This window comes from Micropterus salmoides, unplaced genomic scaffold (assembly GCF_014851395.1).
Source record: "Micropterus salmoides isolate LMB-PRFRI ecotype aquatic unplaced genomic scaffold, ASM1485139v1 Ms_hic_scaffold_7, whole genome shotgun sequence".
NCBI classification, from domain to species: domain Eukaryota; kingdom Metazoa; phylum Chordata; class Actinopteri; order Centrarchiformes; family Centrarchidae; genus Micropterus; species Micropterus salmoides.
The window spans coordinates 1,250,848-1,268,502 of NW_024044459.1; the positions used below are offsets into that span (position 1 = coordinate 1,250,848).

Consider the following 17,655-nt stretch of genomic DNA (forward strand, 5'->3'; position numbering starts at 1 on the left):
GGGTGACTCTGCTGTAAACGATGTAAGAAGCATGTGCAGTAAGAATTCAATTCAATTCAATTCAATTTTATTTACACTACCGTTCAAAAGTTTGGGGTCACCCAAACAATTTTGTGTTTTCCTGAAAAGTCACACTTATTCACCACCATACGTTGTGAAATGAATAGAAAATGGAGTCAAGACATTGACAAGGTTAGAAATAATGATTTGTATTTGAAATAAGATCTTTTTTAGATCAAACTTTGCTTTCGTCAAAGAATCCTCAATTTGCAGCAATTACAGCATTGCAGACCTTTGGCATTCTAGCTGTTAATTTGTTGAGGTAATCTGGAGAAATTGCACCCCACGCTTCCAGAAGCAGCTCCCACAAGTTGGATTGGTTGGATGGGCACTTCTTGCGTACCATACGGTCAAGCTGCTCCCACAACAGCTCAATGGGGTTCAGATCTGGTGACTGCGCTGGCCACTCCATTACCGATAGAATACCAGCTGCCTGCTTCTGCTCTAAATAGTTCTTGCACAATTTGGAGGTGTGTTTAGGGTCATTGTCCTGTTGTAGGATGAAATTGGCTCCAATCAAGCGCTGTCCACTGGGTATGGCATGGCGTTGCAAAATGGAGTGATAGCCTTCCTTATTCAGAATCCCTTTTACCCTGTACAAATCTCCCACCTTACCAGCACCAAAGCAGCCCCAGACCATCATATTACCTCCACCATGCTTAACAGATGGCGTCAGGCATTCTTCCAGCATCTTTTCATTTGTTCTGCGTCTCACAAACGTTCTTCTTTGTGATCCAAACACCTCAAACTTGGATTCATCCGTCCACAACACTTTTTTCCAGTCTTCCTCTGTCCAATGTCTGTGTTCTTTTGCCCATCTTAATCTTTTTCTTTTATTGGCCAGTCTCAGATATGGCTTTTTCTTTGCCACTCTGCCCTGAAGCCGAGAATCCCGCAGCCGCCTCTTCACTGTAGATGTTGACACTGGTGTTTTGCGGGTACTATTTAATGAAGATGCCAGTTGGGGACCTGTGAGGCGTCTGTTTCTCAAACTAGAGACTCTAATGTACTTATCTTCTTGCTCAGTTGTGCAACGCGGCCTCCCACTTCTTTTTCTACTCTGGTTAGAGCCTGTTTGTGCTGTCCTCTGAAGGGAGTAGTACACACCGTTGTAGGAAATCTTCAATTTCTTAGCAATGTCTCGCATGGAATAGCCTTCATTTCTAAGAACAAGAATAGACTGTCGAGTTTCAGATGAAAGTTCTGTTTTTCTGGCCATTTTGAGCGTTTAATTGACCCCACAAATGTGATGCTCCAGAAACTCAATCTGCTCAAAGGAAGGTCAGTTTTGTAGCTTCTGTAACGACCTAAACTGTTTTCAGATGTGTGAACATGATTGCACAAGGGTTTTCTAATCATCAATTAGCCTTCTGAGCCAATGAGCAAACACATTGTACCATTAGAACACTGGAGTGATAGTTGCTGGAAATGGGCCTCTATACACCTATGTAGATATTGCACCAAAAACCAGACATTTGCAGCTAGAATAGTCATTTACCACATTAGCAATGTATAGAGTGTATTTCTTCAAAGTTAAGACTAGTTTAAAGTTATCTTCATTGAAAAGTACAGTGCTTTTCCTTCAAAAATAAGGACATTTCAATGTGACCCCAAACTTTTGAACGGTAGTGTATATAGCGCCAAATCACAACAACAGTTATCTCACAGCGCTTTTCATAAAAGAGCAGGTCTAGACCATACTCTGTGATGATATTTACAGAAGTCCAACAGTTCCCACCAAGAGCAAGCACTAGGCGACAGAGGCAAGGAAAAACTTCCTTTTAAGAGGCAGAAACCTCGAGCAGAACCATGGCTCAGGGTGGGCGGCCATCTGCCTCGACCGGTTGGGGTGAGAGAGAGAGAGAGAGAGAGAGAGAGAGAGATGTAAGGAGAGAGAGATGTAAGGAGAGAGAGAGGGGAGGGAGGCAGCCTACACAATATACACACAGAGGTACAGACAGTAAAGGTGATGTTGCTATAGACTAAATGAAAAATGGTACAGATATTTATAATAGTGTTAATGGTAACCATCATAATGTTAATGATTATAATAACAATAATAACAATAAGACTAGCAACAATAGTCGTTGCAGCAGAGGGTGTCGAGCAGGAACACGGGGGCAGCAGGTGACCCGCAGCCACAGATCCAGACTCCACAGCTCCAGAGCCAGAAAACCTGCAGGAAGTGATAGGAGAGAGGAGAGAGACGAGAAAGCACAAGACTACCAGAAAGGGGAGAAGTTGTGTTAGTAACATGCAATAATGGGATAAGGTTGCATACAGAGGGAGAGAAAGTAGAGGAGAGAGGAGCTCAGTGCATCATGGGAAATCCCCCGGCAGTCTAGGCCTATAGCAGCATAACTAAGGGATGGTTCAGGACTACCTGAGCCAGCCCTAACTATAAGCTTTATCAAAGAGGAAAGTCTTAAGCCTACTCTTAAATGTGGAGATGGTGTCTGCCTCCTGAACCCAAACTGGAACCTGGTTCCACAGGAGAGGAGCTTGATAGCTGAACGCTCTGGCTCCTAGTCTACTTTTGGAGACTCTAGGAACCACAAGTAACCCTGCATTCTGGGAGCGCAGTGCTCTGGTGGGGTAGTAAGGTACTATGAGCTCTTTAAGATAAGATGGTGCCTGACCATTAAGAGCTTTGTAGGTAAGAAGAATGATTTTAAATTCTATTCTGGATTTTACTGGAAGCCAATGCAAAGAAGCTAAAACAGGAGAAATGTGATCTCTTTTCCTGGTTCCTGTCAGAACACGTGCTGCAGCATTCTGGATTAGCTGAAGAGTCTTAATGGACTTTTTCGAGCAGCCTGATAATAAGGAATTGCAGTAATCCAGCCTAGAAGTAACAAATGCATGGACTAGTTTTTCTGCATCATTTTTAGACAGGATGTTCCTGATTTTCGCAATATTACGTAGGTGAAAAAAGGCGGTCCTTGAAATTTGCTTAATGTGAGACTTAAACGACATGTCCTGATCAAAGATAACTCCAAGATTCCTCACAGTGGTGCTGGAGGCCAAGGCGATGCCATCCAGGGAAACTATATTTTAGATAATGCGTCACGGAGGTGCTTAGGCCCCAGAGCAATAACTTCAGTTTTATCTGAGTTTAACATGAGAAAATTACAGGTCATCCAGGTTTTAACATCCTGAAGGCACATTTGAAGTTTGGCTAACTGATGAGTTTCATCTGGCTTGATCGATAGATATAACTGAGTATCATCTGCATAACAATGAAAGCTTATGGAATGTTTCCTGATAATATTGCCTAAAGGAAGCATATATAAAGTGAAGAGGATTGGTCCAAGGACAGATCCTTGAGGAACTCCATGAGTAACTTTGGCGTGCATGGAGGACTCATCGTTAACATGTACAAACTGAAATCGATCTGATAAATAGGACTTAAACCAGCTTAGAGCGGTTCCTTTAATGCCAATGAAATATTCCAGTCTCTGCAATAGGATCTGATGGTCAATGGTATCAAATGCAGCACTAAGATCTAATAAAACCAGTACAGAGACAAGTCCTTTGTCTGATGCAATAAGGAGGTCATTAGTAATTTTCACCAGTGCTGTCTCTGTGCTATGATGAGCTCTAAATCCTGACTGAAAATCCTCAAATAAACTATTGCTCTGTAGAAAGTCACACAGCTGTTTAGCAACTGCTTTCTCCAGAACCTTAGAGAGAAATGGAAGGTTAGATATAGGTCTATAGTTGGCTAAAACATCCGGATCAAGTTTGGGCTTTTTCAGAAGAGGTTTAATTACAGCTACTTTAAAGTACTGTGGTACATAGCCTGTTGATAAAGATAGATTGATCATATCTAGTATAGAGGTGCTGACTAAGGGTAGAACATCTTTAAGCAGCCTAGTCGGGATGGGGTCTAAGAGGCAGGTTGATGGTTTAGATGAAGAAATTATTGAAGTTAGTTGGTAAAGATTGAGGGAAGCAAAACAGTCTAAACATGTATCTGGTTCTGCAGCTGTTTCTAAGGTTCCTGAGTTAAGAGATAAGTCGGTGCCAATTGAGGGCAGGTCTTGGTGAATTTTGTTTCTAATAGTTAGAATTTTATCATTAAAGAAGCTCATGAAATCGTAACTACTGAGAGCTATGGGAATACTTGGCTCAATAGAGCTGTGACTCTCTGTCAGCCTGGCTACAGTGCTGAAAAGAAACTTTGGGTTGTTCCTATTTTCCTCTATTAATGACGAGTAGTACGCTGCTCTGGCATTACGGAGGGCCTTCCTATAAGTTTTAAGACTATCTTGCCAAATTAAACGAGAATTTTCCACTTTGGTAGAACGCCAATTCCTCTCAAGTTTCCGTGATATTTGCTTTAATTTGCGAGTTTCAGTATTATACCATGGAGCTAACCGTCTTTGTTTTAGTATTTTCTTTTTTAGAGGGGCTACAGAGTCGAGTGTCATTCGCAGCGAGCCTGCAGCACTATCAACAAGATGATCGATTTGGGAGGGACTGAAATTAGCATAGGAGTCCTCCGTTACTTTGTGACTGATAATGTATTTAGAGCTGATGGAATCGCATCCTTAAATTTAGCTATGGCACTATCAGACAGACATCTTGTATAGAAATTTTTGCCCAATGGCGAGTAGTTCAGCAATACAAACTCAAAAGTTATCAAACAGTGGTCGGATAAAGAGGGATTCTGTGGGAACACCACTAAATGTTCAATTTCAATACCATACACCAAAACAAGGTCGAGGGTGTGGTTAAAACAGTGAGTCGGTTCATGAACACTCTGAGAGAAGCCGATGGAATCTAACAGAGAGATAAACGCAGTACTAAAGCTGTCATTCTCAACATCCACATGAATATTAAAATCTCCTACAGTAATAACTTTGTCCGTTTTAAGGACTAAAGTTGACAAAAACTCTGCAAATTCAGATAAGAATTCAGAGTACGGGCCAGGTGCTCGGTACACTATAACAAAAAGAATTGGTTGCAGTGATTTCCAACTTGGGTGCGAAAGACTAAGAACAAGACTTTCAAATGAGTTATAGTTTAGTTTAGGTTTAGAGCTGATTAGTAGGCTAGAGTCGAAGATAGCTGCAACTCCACCTCCTCGGCCTGTGCCTCGAGGAATGTGAGTATTAATATGACTGGGAGGGGTGGATTCATTTAGGCTAACATATTCTCCATCACCCAGCCAGGTTTCAGTAAGACCAAATAAATCAATATCATAATCTGATATTAGTTCATTTACTAGTACACCTTTAGAAGAGAGAGATCTGATGTTTAAGAGTCCACATTTAACTCTCCTATTCGTTTGCACTATTGCTCTTGTGGTTTTAATTTTTATGAGGTTTTTATGCACAGCTCCTCTTCTGTTTACCTGACGGCTACCAGAGGCTAACTCAGGCCGTTCCGCACCGACTACCGGGGACTGGCTAGCTACAGTAGCTAAAGATTGATCTACCAAGGTGCGGAGCCGGACTTCTAAATCACTGAGCCTCGCCTCCATGTCTATAAATAAACTATACTTATTACACGTACCATTACCGCTAAAGGAGGCAGAGGAGTAACTAAACATCTGACACACCGAGCAGGAGAAAGTAGGAGAGAGAGAGGGAGAAGGAGAAGCCATCGCTAGCTGCTAAGCTAAAGTCGCTAACGGCTAAGCTAAATTACTGTAGCGTCAGTTACCAAAACTTTAGAACAACTATGAGATTGAACAGCAGTCACTAAAAGATGGAAAGAACTGTGAGTGCTTAGGCAAAATTACTGTAAAGAATAAGTGTTTAGCGAACAGTTGGCCGCTGTAATCAAACAAATGTAACTGTTATTTAGCGAGAGCAACAACACGGTACCAACACACAAGCACCGGAAACGGAAATGAGTCGACACGCTTACCGCAATACGTCAGCACGCCATACAACGCAATACATTAATCCAAAATACCAAAATACTCTGCTTTCCGAAGTCAGAACTTGGCAGAAAGAATCCTGCATATCGTGGCTGAACATCCTACTGTGAAAAACATCATACTGCATATCGAGACCAGTGATGTTGTGAAGCAACAGTCTGAAGTGTTGAAAGAGGATTTTAATAATCTGTTGAACACAGTCAGCTCTTTGAATGCTGAGGTGTTTATCAGTGGCCCTATACCGCCAATCCAAAGAGGAGCTGAGAAATTCAGCAGATTGATGGTATTGAACATGTGGCTCTCAACGGCATGTACTGTCCGTTCAGTGCATTTCATCGAAAACTTTTACTTTCTGTGGGACCGCAGACATCTTTTTAAGGCAGATGGATTTCGCCTTAACAAGTCAGGAGTAAAATTGTTCAGCTCAAACCTGTTTTACTTTCTGCGTCACTCATCTGTTCCCTATGCCAAGGACAAGAGACAAGAGGCATCTAAACAAGAAGAAGACATAACACAACACGCCAGAAACCTTGAAGGAGAGCCACCTCAGCCCCCGCCAGAAGAGAGCTCTGATCGCAGGAGACATCTGAGTCAAGAGGAAGAGCCCCCACCTCCCTCACTGAAAACTAACAGTGAGGATTCACCATCTCTACCCCCCCCAATCCCCATCTAGGTCTCCAGACACCCTTTCTCCCCCCTCCCCCCTGTTGGACTTCACTGATCACATGGAAGACCTGGTTAGACTCCTATTCTCCCATTTTACTCCCCGCACCTTCCCGCGCTCCACTCCCATTTTCTCCACCCTAAACCCCCCTCACTGTCCACCTCCACCGCTGGTTCTAAGTCCTCCAGGTTTGACACACGTGTCACAAATACAGCGCACAACCCGCCTTCCCGCTCCGCAATGGCGAAAAAGCTCTGTCTGATATGTGCCTAGTCCTGGCTACAAGGAAAATAGCACTCATGACTCTTCCCAGGACAAGCCGGGGCCCAGTGTGCTGGTAGTCTTCTCCATCTTCGGAAAACAAATCTCCAGGTTCATTATGACATTTATAAAGAGAGACTTCGCATTTATAATTTAGAACTGAGAAATGCAAGGCGGTCCTTCTTCTCTGACATCATCACCAAAAACACTAATAATGCACGTGCCCTGTTTGCTGCTGTGGACAGGCTAACCAACCCTCCTGTGTCTGTAGCCTCTGACCTTCTGTCCACCAGGCCCTGCAATGTATTTGCCTCCTTCTTCACAGACAGAATTCAAACAATTAGACAAGCAATCAGTGCCTCCATATCAGGTACAGGATATGTCCTGTCCCTGTGTCCACTTAAAAACAATTCATATAGCATGAGACAATGAAATGTCCAGGAAATTAGACGTGCCTTGGTGAAGAGTGGAATAACATCTCACAGCAAGAGCTGGAAAATCTGGTGCAGTTGATGAGGAGGAGATGCACTGCAGTACTTCCTGCAGCTGGTGGCCACACCAGATACTGACTGTTACTTTTGATTTTGACCCCCCTTTGTTCAGGGACACATTTTTCTATTACAATTTCAATTTCAGTTTATGTCTTAGTTGATTTCCTTTTATTTTCATACAAATATTTACACATGTTGAGTTTGCTGAAAATAAAAGAAGTTGAAAGTGAGGAGACCTTTCTTTTTTGCTGAGGTTATGTTTATAAATGACTTACCAATCTCTATTAACGTAAGAACAATGCTTTATAAATGATGAATTAAAAATGTACTAATACTTAACAACTGGTTCATAGTGTGTGGATAATAAAGAATAAAACATTTATAACTGTGTTTATGAATGACTTACTAATGTGTATTAATGTATGTACAATGCTTGATAAATGATGAATTCTGTATTTACTAATACATGACTAATGCTTCATGTTGTGTAGTTATTATAAAGTGTTACAGCTAACTTGCACCGAGAGACCATCAGGCAGCTGTGTTGTTGTTTAGTAGGTGACGTCAGATCCTGGTCACAGGCCATGGAAGCCCCACAAGTCAGTGCTTCGCATTACAGACGGGGTGTCACAAAACCTTATTGATATGTAAATGCTCCATATTTGTATAGCGCCTTTCTAGTCTTTTCAACCACTCAAAGCACTTTTACATTATGGAACAGCCGCCAGGGGCCCAAGGACACTTTGACATGCTGCCTGGAGGTGCCGGGGATTGAACCTGAGCCACAGCCGCCCCTTAGATATGTATCATCTTGCTATTTTAAGTGGGTATACGGAAATCCTTGACCTTTCCTAGTGGGTATACGGTGTATACCTGCGTATCACATAGACTACACCACTGCTTTTTTCTGTTTTGGTGTTTTTTGATTAAATGCTGCAAACTGAACGAGTGGCTCTGTGTCTTGTGTTTGGGCTCAAAGCCTGTTTCACACTAGATCGCCTTGTGTTGTCCAACCTCAAATCCATCAGAGACCCACTCCTGGACCACCTGCAGTTAGCCCACAGAGCCAACAGGTCAAGCTCCTGAAGTTTGCGGATGACACCACCCTCATTGGACTCATCTCTAGTGGGGATGAGTCCACGGTCAGTGTATATTCTGATAGTTTTTTTTTTCGTTTGAACTGTAAAACGCACAAACGGGAAAACCTTTTCAACCTAAAAAATTAAGAAACGGGAACAAAAGAGCCATTCTTTTCATTCAATTTTGGTGTTTTGAAATTCCTATTTTAATTTTTCGGTTTTAAGATAGATGTTGAGAAAATAAAGACAGGTGGGCCAGGGGAACCAGAAGTAATAGTAAACAATGAAAATAAAAGCCAAGCTTGTAGAATGATCAGATCTGTAGGACATTTCTGTTGTGCGTTTGTTGTCAGAGCTGCTAGAAGCTGACAGCAGTGTTAGAACCAGGTCAGAACAGAAGGGCGTGCAGGTTTAACTCTGGGCTGAGGGTGAATGATGAAGATGATAACTAGACTGCAAATAAAACATAAATATCACAAACCAAATGAAATGAACAACAATAAATCCGTCTGTATCAGTAATCTGGATTCAAAACATAAAGACACAGTACAGACCTTCAGTTAAATCCTGCCACCTGTTGGTAGAAAGGGGGAACAGCTTGGTTCATTACGGTGGAAACCACATTAAATATTTATTTAATATTAAAATATAGCTCTGACAGTAACAACTCTGCACACACAATCATTTCTTAGGTTAACCTATATTAGCCTACCAACTATACTGCACCAAATAATGCGCTTAAAAAATGTGACTCCTGACTGCTGTTTACATGAATAAATGCACAATATTATAGTGCATGTAATCATAATGTTATAATCATCATAATAACGTATTTCTCTCGATCCAGGTTTACTTATTTATTTTCATCTAACATCACCCTGGTATAATGTTAGTGCTGCATAATGCTACAGATCCGACCGTTCTAAACGCTTGGCTTTTATTTTAATATCTATACTCTTACTTCCGGGTCACCTGGCTCACCGGTCTTTCTTTTCTTAATGTCTATCTTCAAACGGAAAATGAAAATAGGAGTTTCATAAAACCAAAATCGGACCATTATTTGAATTTGGCTTAGTGGTTTTTCGTTTTTGGATTCAGAAACCAAAAACGGGAGAACGGCTCTTTTTTCCGTTTCTTTGTTTTTGGTTTGAACTACAAATGAAAAAAAGGTGGTTTTCTCGTTTATTCGTTTATTGGTTCAAACGAAAAAACAAACTATCAGAACGTACACGGACCCAATAAGCACACGAAAAGGATTTACAAAAAATTACCAGCAGCACCTCCCTCAGCTGTGATCACCTGGAGCCACTTGAGAAAACAGCTCCACTGAGTTAATTGTGCAGTGTTTAAAGATTCATCACACCTGGTCTAGTTGGGCTTAGTTGTTTGTCTACTCGAGACTGCCTACATTTGAACATATTTCTGAGTAAGAGAAAGGGGTTTTGCACCTTTGTACCCATAGAATATTAAATTATTATAATTGAATTAAATGTGATGTGATTTTCAAAAATAGCCATGATGACAGATGGAAGCCAATAAGACTAAATAGCCATATCATATTTTATTATTAATTACTATTGCCCAGGTTTTATCGAATTTGTAAATAAAACAGCTGCTTTATGTAAACATGACGTCAATGTGTGCCTGAGCAAGAAACTTTACCCCTTGTTGCTCCAGAGGCGTGCGACCTCTGACATATATAGCAATTATATAGCAATTGTAAGTCGCTTTGGATAAAAGCATCAGCTAAATTAATAAATGTAATGTAAATGCAATGAACATAAAGCCAAAAAAGAGAACGTGATAAAATATGAGTCTTTTGTTAGTTTTAATGAAACACCACCAGGTAGTTGCCTACTAACATATGTACACTCCTGTGACCACTTTTTCCTTTTGCGAAGGGGCAAATCTTTCTATACACAGGGTCCTTCACAGCGTGAAGCGCGTAGCGCAGTTGCGTTTGGGGCGTGTCCAACTCCAATTTTGCTAGTTTGACGGCAGAAATAGTTGTCTTGGCGCCGGGTGCATGGTTCAAAAGAGTCATTCTTAGTCTGTGAATAAGTCATGGGTGTGTAGGACATAACATGCAATCCACCAGTCAGTGTCATTTCCCTTTTAAAGCCAGGTGCGCTTGTACTTTGGCATTGCTATTATAATAGCGTTTGAATGGCGCATTATGAAAAAAAAAACAACTGACTGATTGAATTGCAGACTCACAGCAGAGAGAAGACATGGAAATAGCCTAAGTGTGGCCGTGATATAAAAACCACCTCTGATGATAAAGCCTCTGCTGCTCTGTAGTTTATCAGTGAAATGTCGGAACTCCAGTCTGTAACCAGACAGACCAGTCTCCTCGAAACGTCTGGATTGTCACTGCGCTGCATTTATATAAATTATGAACCGGTTGTGGGTCACATCTCCCACACTGGTTTCTTTATTTTGTGTTTTATTGATGTATGAGTGTTTTCTTTAATGATTTACTTTCATGATCAGGGAGGCTGCTGTCGGTCATTTTAAAGGTCATGTGCGCAAGTCACAACAAATATAGTGGGATATTTGAGCAGCAAAAAATAAAAAGGCTGAAGTTATTAACTTGACATGACAGGGCAAAGGAAACTCTGCAGAGGAACTACAATTCAACTTTTAGCTTCTGAAATAATTTAGATGCTGTGATGCAGCTCAGGACTGATCAGGAGGATGGCTGCTTTACTCCAAACTGTTTCTCTGTATGAACCTGGACTGTGTGAGAGAGATTTTAACCAACGCAGTTGTCATTTTCACACCAAATGGCCATGTTGTTTAAATAGCAAATTGTGCGCCCATGGGAGTGTTGTTCTTAAAATAAGCTGTGGTCACTCAGGCAAATTGTTGGCACATTCCTATTTTGAAGCAACAGAAGGCGACTGTACCATTGACCAAACGGCAAGTCAACGGCACAGTATTTCACTGTTTCTTTGTTTTTTGGTATTTTTGTGGCGCATTACTCCACTTTACGCACGAGGCACAGCAACATAACTTAATATTAGAATCTCTTGACAAGTGACAGGATCGGTCAGGATCTAATGTTAGTTCATGTTCTGTGTTCTTCTCCATATCCAAAAGCTCTTACATACACGTCCATTGAAACTGGAGTAAAGCAGCGTCCTCCTGATCAATCCTGAGCCCCCTCAGAGCGTCTAAATTATTTCAGAAGCTAAAAGTTGAATGCTCTGCCTTCTGGCGAGTTTCCTCTGTCCTGTTATGTCAAGTTTATAACATTTTTAATTTTTTTTGCTTCTTGAATGCTCCACGATATTTGTTGCGACTTTTTTGCGCATAGAAACGTTTTAAATGACTGGCAGCAGCCTCTCTAATCATGAAAGTAAATCATTAAAGAAAACACTCATTCAGCAATAAAACACAAAATAATTAAACCACTGCAGGGGAGAGATGTGACTCCCCGACCGGTTCATCATAGTTTCTAATAATGCAGGGTAGTGAGGATCCAGATGTTTCACAGAGGAGACAGCATCTGTCTGTCTGTTAACAAACTCCAGTCTGCTTCACTGATAAACACAGAGCTGCAGAGGAACATTTGGCTTCATGAGGCAGTTTTTATATCGCTGTGAATCTGCTGTTCAGTCAATTAATGTATTATAATGCGCCATTCATCCACTATTATGATAGCAATGCGCCAAGGTGCAAGCGCACGCAAATCTGATTGGTTTGTTGCATGTTGTGCCCAAAACATGGCACGCACTTCACGCCACGCAGTTAGACCGTTCAAAGTGGGCACTGTGACTTCTTCCTCTTCACCTGTTGAGGCACAGCGGAGGAGATATTTGATCCCATCACATTTTACAGATGGTGTTGGAATAACAGGACTCCTGTGAACTTCTTGATCACAGCTGGTTCCAAATCAAGGCACATATCATTTATCATCAACTCAGATTGACACATTTCAGTATACGGGTCTCTTACTTATCCAACCGAGGTACAAGTTTAATCAACACAAATGACAACGTAGGCTATTAGGCTACAATTATTATAATGATTACATTATTTACAATTAAGAGGTGGTGTGCCTTGACGTTTTCGTTTGATCATTGATGTGGGAAACCTCTGCCGCAGACAGCGGCCGTTTTAATTGCAAATTTAGTGAAACCAGAACTAAGCTTAATAATAAATTATGATATAGTTATTTAGTCTTATTGGGTTGCATCTGCTATTTGCTATTTGCTATAATCTGCTATTATCATGCTATTTTTTAAAATCACATCAGGTACCGGTATTGATGGATAAAGGCTAACTGTGCTAAATGATTATCTATGGCTACAAAAGTGCAAAGTCCCTTTCGCTTACTCAGAAATTTGTTCAAATGTAGGCAGTCTTGAGTAGACATAAACTAACTAGACCATATCAGGTGTGATTAATCTTTAAACACTGTAGAATGAACTCAGTGGAGCCGTTTTCTTAAGTAGCTCCAGGTGATCACAGCTGAGGGAGGTGCATTGCGACACCTGCTGGTCATTTTTTGTAAATCCTTTTGGTGTGCTTGCTGTTGGTTCGATGCCATCGATCTTTATAATACTGAGAACACTTTCCTGTCCACAGTATTAAAATAAGCCTTAATCTGTAATGCTAAATAACAGAAATACCTTTGTTTAATTCATCACAAACTGATCACCACTTCATAAAAACTGTTAATCTCTTAATCATGGATTTATTGCATTACTTAATTAGTTTTCGCTAATAAACTGTCAACTAAGTGTATATTTTTGTGTAGACATTGCATTGTCTTAAGGCAAAGAGGGAGAACCACAGCAGTAATGGAAATTCTTTTGGAGCCCCTTAATTTTGAAAAGTAGCCTTAAGTACAAAGATTAGTGATGGAGCACACTATCCAATCAGAAGCAAGGGGTTGATGAAGTCCCACCCACCAATGAAAGGAATTATTGAGTAATAAATTAGTATTTTTGTTTTGATAAAAAAAAACAGTAAAAACGAAAACTCAAACTGAATGTTCATTTCGGGCCCAAAATTCAAAAAACAGAAGAACGGCCTGTTTCTGGTTTCTGCCTTTGTTAATTATACCAAAAAAACAAGCGTACCTTCGTCCGAACCGTTATTTGAATTTGCTTTAGTCGTTTTTCGTTTCTGGATTCAGAAACAGAAAATGTGCGTTCATTTGCTTCATTGTTTACAAACAGTGGATATGGTTGTGGATTTCAGAAATAGCCTGAAATCTATCATCCCTCCAGGACCTGTTCACCTCGAGGTCTCTGAGGTATCAGTGCAAGTGGACCAGTGTACTCCCTCACTCTTGACTGACTGGTGATCAATACTGAAGTAGGCTACTACTGTCTCTCACCTCCAAGGCACCTCATTGGAGGTGATTAGGCTTGACTAGACAATGACATAGGAAGAGATTTTTACAATTAATTAGGCTGGGTATTAACATAAATTCAGATCCAGAATAGTTGGAATTCCCTGACAAAGATATGTAAACAGCTGTACAATTTAAACAACACCAAACTGGTAATGCCATGCCATCTGTCACGAGACACAGAGAGGACAAGTAGGAGAGATGAGGCCAGCCCATTAAGCGATGTGATTGGGCCATTATAGAAAATTAACCAATATACCGTGTCCGCTGCTTTATGGGCCGGTCGTTAGGAATTAGAAATATATACAATGTATTGCCATACGACCGACCCCCAAAGTCGGCCAACCAGGAAAATGCCTGGTACGCCAGATTAGATAAAAGTGGACCTAGCAGTACTAGGTGTGTGGTGCAGTGTGACTCACCTGTTCCTTTGGTATGGTCTCCTATCCTGTATGCATTAGGCTTGACTGAAACTCTGCTCCACACCTTGCTATCTTCTTTCTCGTGATAGTACAGACACAGCCCATTCTCAAAGTCACAGTTGGCTATAGAGGGGTCAAAGGTCGGCTCTGAAACACAAAACACAGCATCTCCAATGTAGTGAACCAGCCAGTGTTGGTTTAATTATTTTATCCCAAAAGGAATAATCTGGAATCTCTCTTTGAGATGAGAGAAGGGGGTGGGGGCAGTTTTGACCATAAAACCTACCACCTCCAGTTAAGTTGAGATAACAGACTCTATGCTTGACTGTTAAAATGACAATATTGACCTTGTCCGGAGACTAACCTCATCCTGAACTAGACTATCAGGACCTTTTTGGACAAGGGTCATAAAACTCTAAACTGACCCCCACACAAAGTCATTCCCCAAGACCAAAAGTTATGGTAACGACGTTCCTCTTTCAGATTACCTCAGACATCAAAGAACCCCTTTCTTCAGTCTTGATTCTCTACCCTACCAAAGAGCCATTAACATGGACTCTTAACATGCCCTTTCCCTTTTCACACCCAGTTGTGAAACTGGTGAGGAAAGCCAGATGCCAAGAAAGGAACGGCCTCAACTTCCTTTATGTGAACAAGAATGTGGTCTCATAAACTTGCCTTATTACCTTGTTTGAATTAAATAATCTTTAAGTTACTTAGTGGCCTGCCACTATAATTTGAGTAGTTCTATTACCATGTTCTTGTTAGATACTGCGTGGAAAAGAAGAATCCATAAATAAGTTAATTTTGCAGTGCTCTTTAATCTTTAACTCACCAAATTTCCAGCATTTAATTTAGGTTGTAACTAATGTTGTTCCTTTATATACTTTCTTTATAAATGATATGGTACAGAAATATTGTCATTTGTTAAATAACCAACTTTCGCTGCTGACCAGTGTCCCCCCCAGAGGACAAAAGAAGTATTGCATGCCATTGTTAACTGACTCTCCTTGTGCATAATTTACATTACTCTGTCTTTTATTGTTTGTAATCTGATGCCATGTTCTTATAACTTTCTTATATATTTTCTAAGTAAGGATGTATTGATGTATAACGGTAGGAGGAATAGTCGTAAGCATTCAAAGTCCACGGGGCATCACCAACCTGTTCACGTTTCTAACAGATTTTCCCCACTCAGCGACACACCTGGTGAGAAACCAACTCTGATCATTGGCAGCTCCATTTTGAGAAACGTGAAGTTAGCGAAGCCAGCGGCCATAGTTAAGTGCATCCCTGGGGCCAGAGCGGGCGACATTGAATCTTATTTGAAACTGCTGGCTAAGGATAAACGTAAATACAGTAAGATTGTTATTCACGTCGGGGGTAATGACTCCCGGTTACGCCAATCGGAGGTCACTAAGATTAATGTTGAGTCGGTGTGTACATATGCAAAAACAATGTCGGACACCGTAGTTTTCTCTGGACCCCTGCCAAATCTGACCAGTGATGACATGTATAGCCGCATGTCGTCATTCCGCCGCTGGTTGTCGAGGTGGTGTCCAGCAAACGATGTGGGCTTTGTAGATCGTTGGCAGACTTTCTGGGGAAGACCTGGTCTGATCCGGAGAGACGGCATCCATCCCACTTGGGAAGGAGCAGCTCTCATTTCTAGAAATCTGGCCAAGTTTATTAGTGGACCAAATCCATGACAACCCAGAGTTGAGACCAGGAGGCAGAGTCGCAGTTTAACACACTTCTCTGCTCCTCCATTTCAGGAGTTACTTGGTGAAAATCCTATAGTGTCCGACCATTGAAGTTATTTAAATCAAAGGTAAACAGAAGAGGAGCTGTGCATAAAAACCTCATAAAAATTAAAACCACAAGAGCAATAGTGCAAACGAATAGGAGAGTTAAATGTGGACTCTTAAACATCAGATCTCTCTCTTCTAAAGGTGTACTAGTAAATGAACTAATATCAGATTATGATATTGATTTATTTGGTCTTACTGAAACCTGGCTGGGTGATAGAGAATATGTTAGCCTAAATGAATCCACCCCTCCCAGTCATATTAATACTCACATTCCTCGAGGCACAGGCCGAGGAGGTGGAGTTGCAGCTATCTTCGACTCTAGCCTACTAATCAGCTCTAAACCTAAACTAAACTATAACTCATTTGAAAGTCTTGTTCTTAGTCTTTCACACCCAAGTTGGAAATCACTGCAACCAATTCTTTTTGTTATAGTGTACCGAGCACCTGATCCGTACTCTGAATTCTTATCTGAATTTGCAGAGTTTTTGTCAACTTTAGTCCTTAAAACGGACAAAGTTATTATTGTAGGAGATTTTAATATTCATGTGGATGTTGAGAATGACAGCTTTAGTACTGCGTTTATCTCTTTGTTAGATTCCATTGGCTTCTCTCAGAGTGTTCATGAACCGACTCACTGTTTTAACCACACCCTCGACCTTGTTTTGGTGTATGGTATTGAAATTGAACATTTAATAGTGTTCCCACAGAATCCCTCTTTATCCGACCACTGTTTGATAACTTTTGAGTTTGTATTGCTGAACTACTGCTGTAGCTAAATTTAAGGATGCGATTCCATCAGCTCTAAATAAATTATCAAGTCACAAAGTAACGGAGGACTCCTATGCTAATTTCAGTCCCTCCCAAATCGATCATCTTGTTGATAGTGCTGCAGGCTCGCTGCGAATGACACTCGACTCTGTAGCCCCTCTAAAAAAGAAAATACTAAAAGACGGTTAGCTCCATGGTATAATACTGAAACTCGCGAATTAAAGCAAATATCACGGAAACTTGAGAGGAATTGGCGTTCCACCAAATTGGAAAATTCTCTTTTAATTTGGCAAGATAGTCTTAAAACTTATAGGAAGGCCCTCCGTAATGCCAGAGCAGCGTACTACTCGTCATTAATAGAGGAAAATAGCAACAACCCCAGGTTTCTTTTCAACACTGTAGCCAGGCTGACAGAGAGTCACAGCTCTATTGAGCCAAGTATTCCCATAGCTCTCAGTAGTTACGACTTCATGAGCTTCTTTAATGATGAAATTCTAACTATTAGAAACAAAATTCACCAAGACCTGCCCTCAACTGGCACCAACTTATCTCTAAACTCAGGAACCTTAGAAACAGCTGTAAAACCAGATATATGTTTAGACTTCAGAATCAGATTCTTCCCCACAACAGACAAACTAAATTCACCTTGAACCTTGAAATTATTCTCATTGATTGCACCCTGGTTGTTTAATCATCATTGTTTTTATGTCTTTGATATATTTAACCTCACTGTGTATTCACTTTAGTTAGTTAATAAATTTCACCTTAATCACAGGAACGAGTTTTTACTATTTCCGAACATTAATATTCATAACTTTATTAACCAGTAAAGTAGGTTTGCTAC

The 17,655-nt window shown here is 40.8% G+C and overlaps 1 protein-coding gene across 2 annotated transcripts in view; it reads right to left on the reverse strand.

Annotated features, from left to right (window-relative positions):
- The window catches only part of mamdc2a (MAM domain containing 2a), an 85,103-nt gene that overhangs the window by 23,774 nt on the left and 43,674 nt on the right, over positions 1-17,655 (reverse strand). For both annotated transcript variants that reach the window (XM_038704114.1, XM_038704115.1), the window contains exon 8: positions 14,233-14,379. In XM_038704114.1, the coding sequence (XP_038560042.1) occupies positions 14,233-14,379 (147 nt within the window). The remainder of the gene's footprint in view (positions 1-14,232; positions 14,380-17,655) is intronic.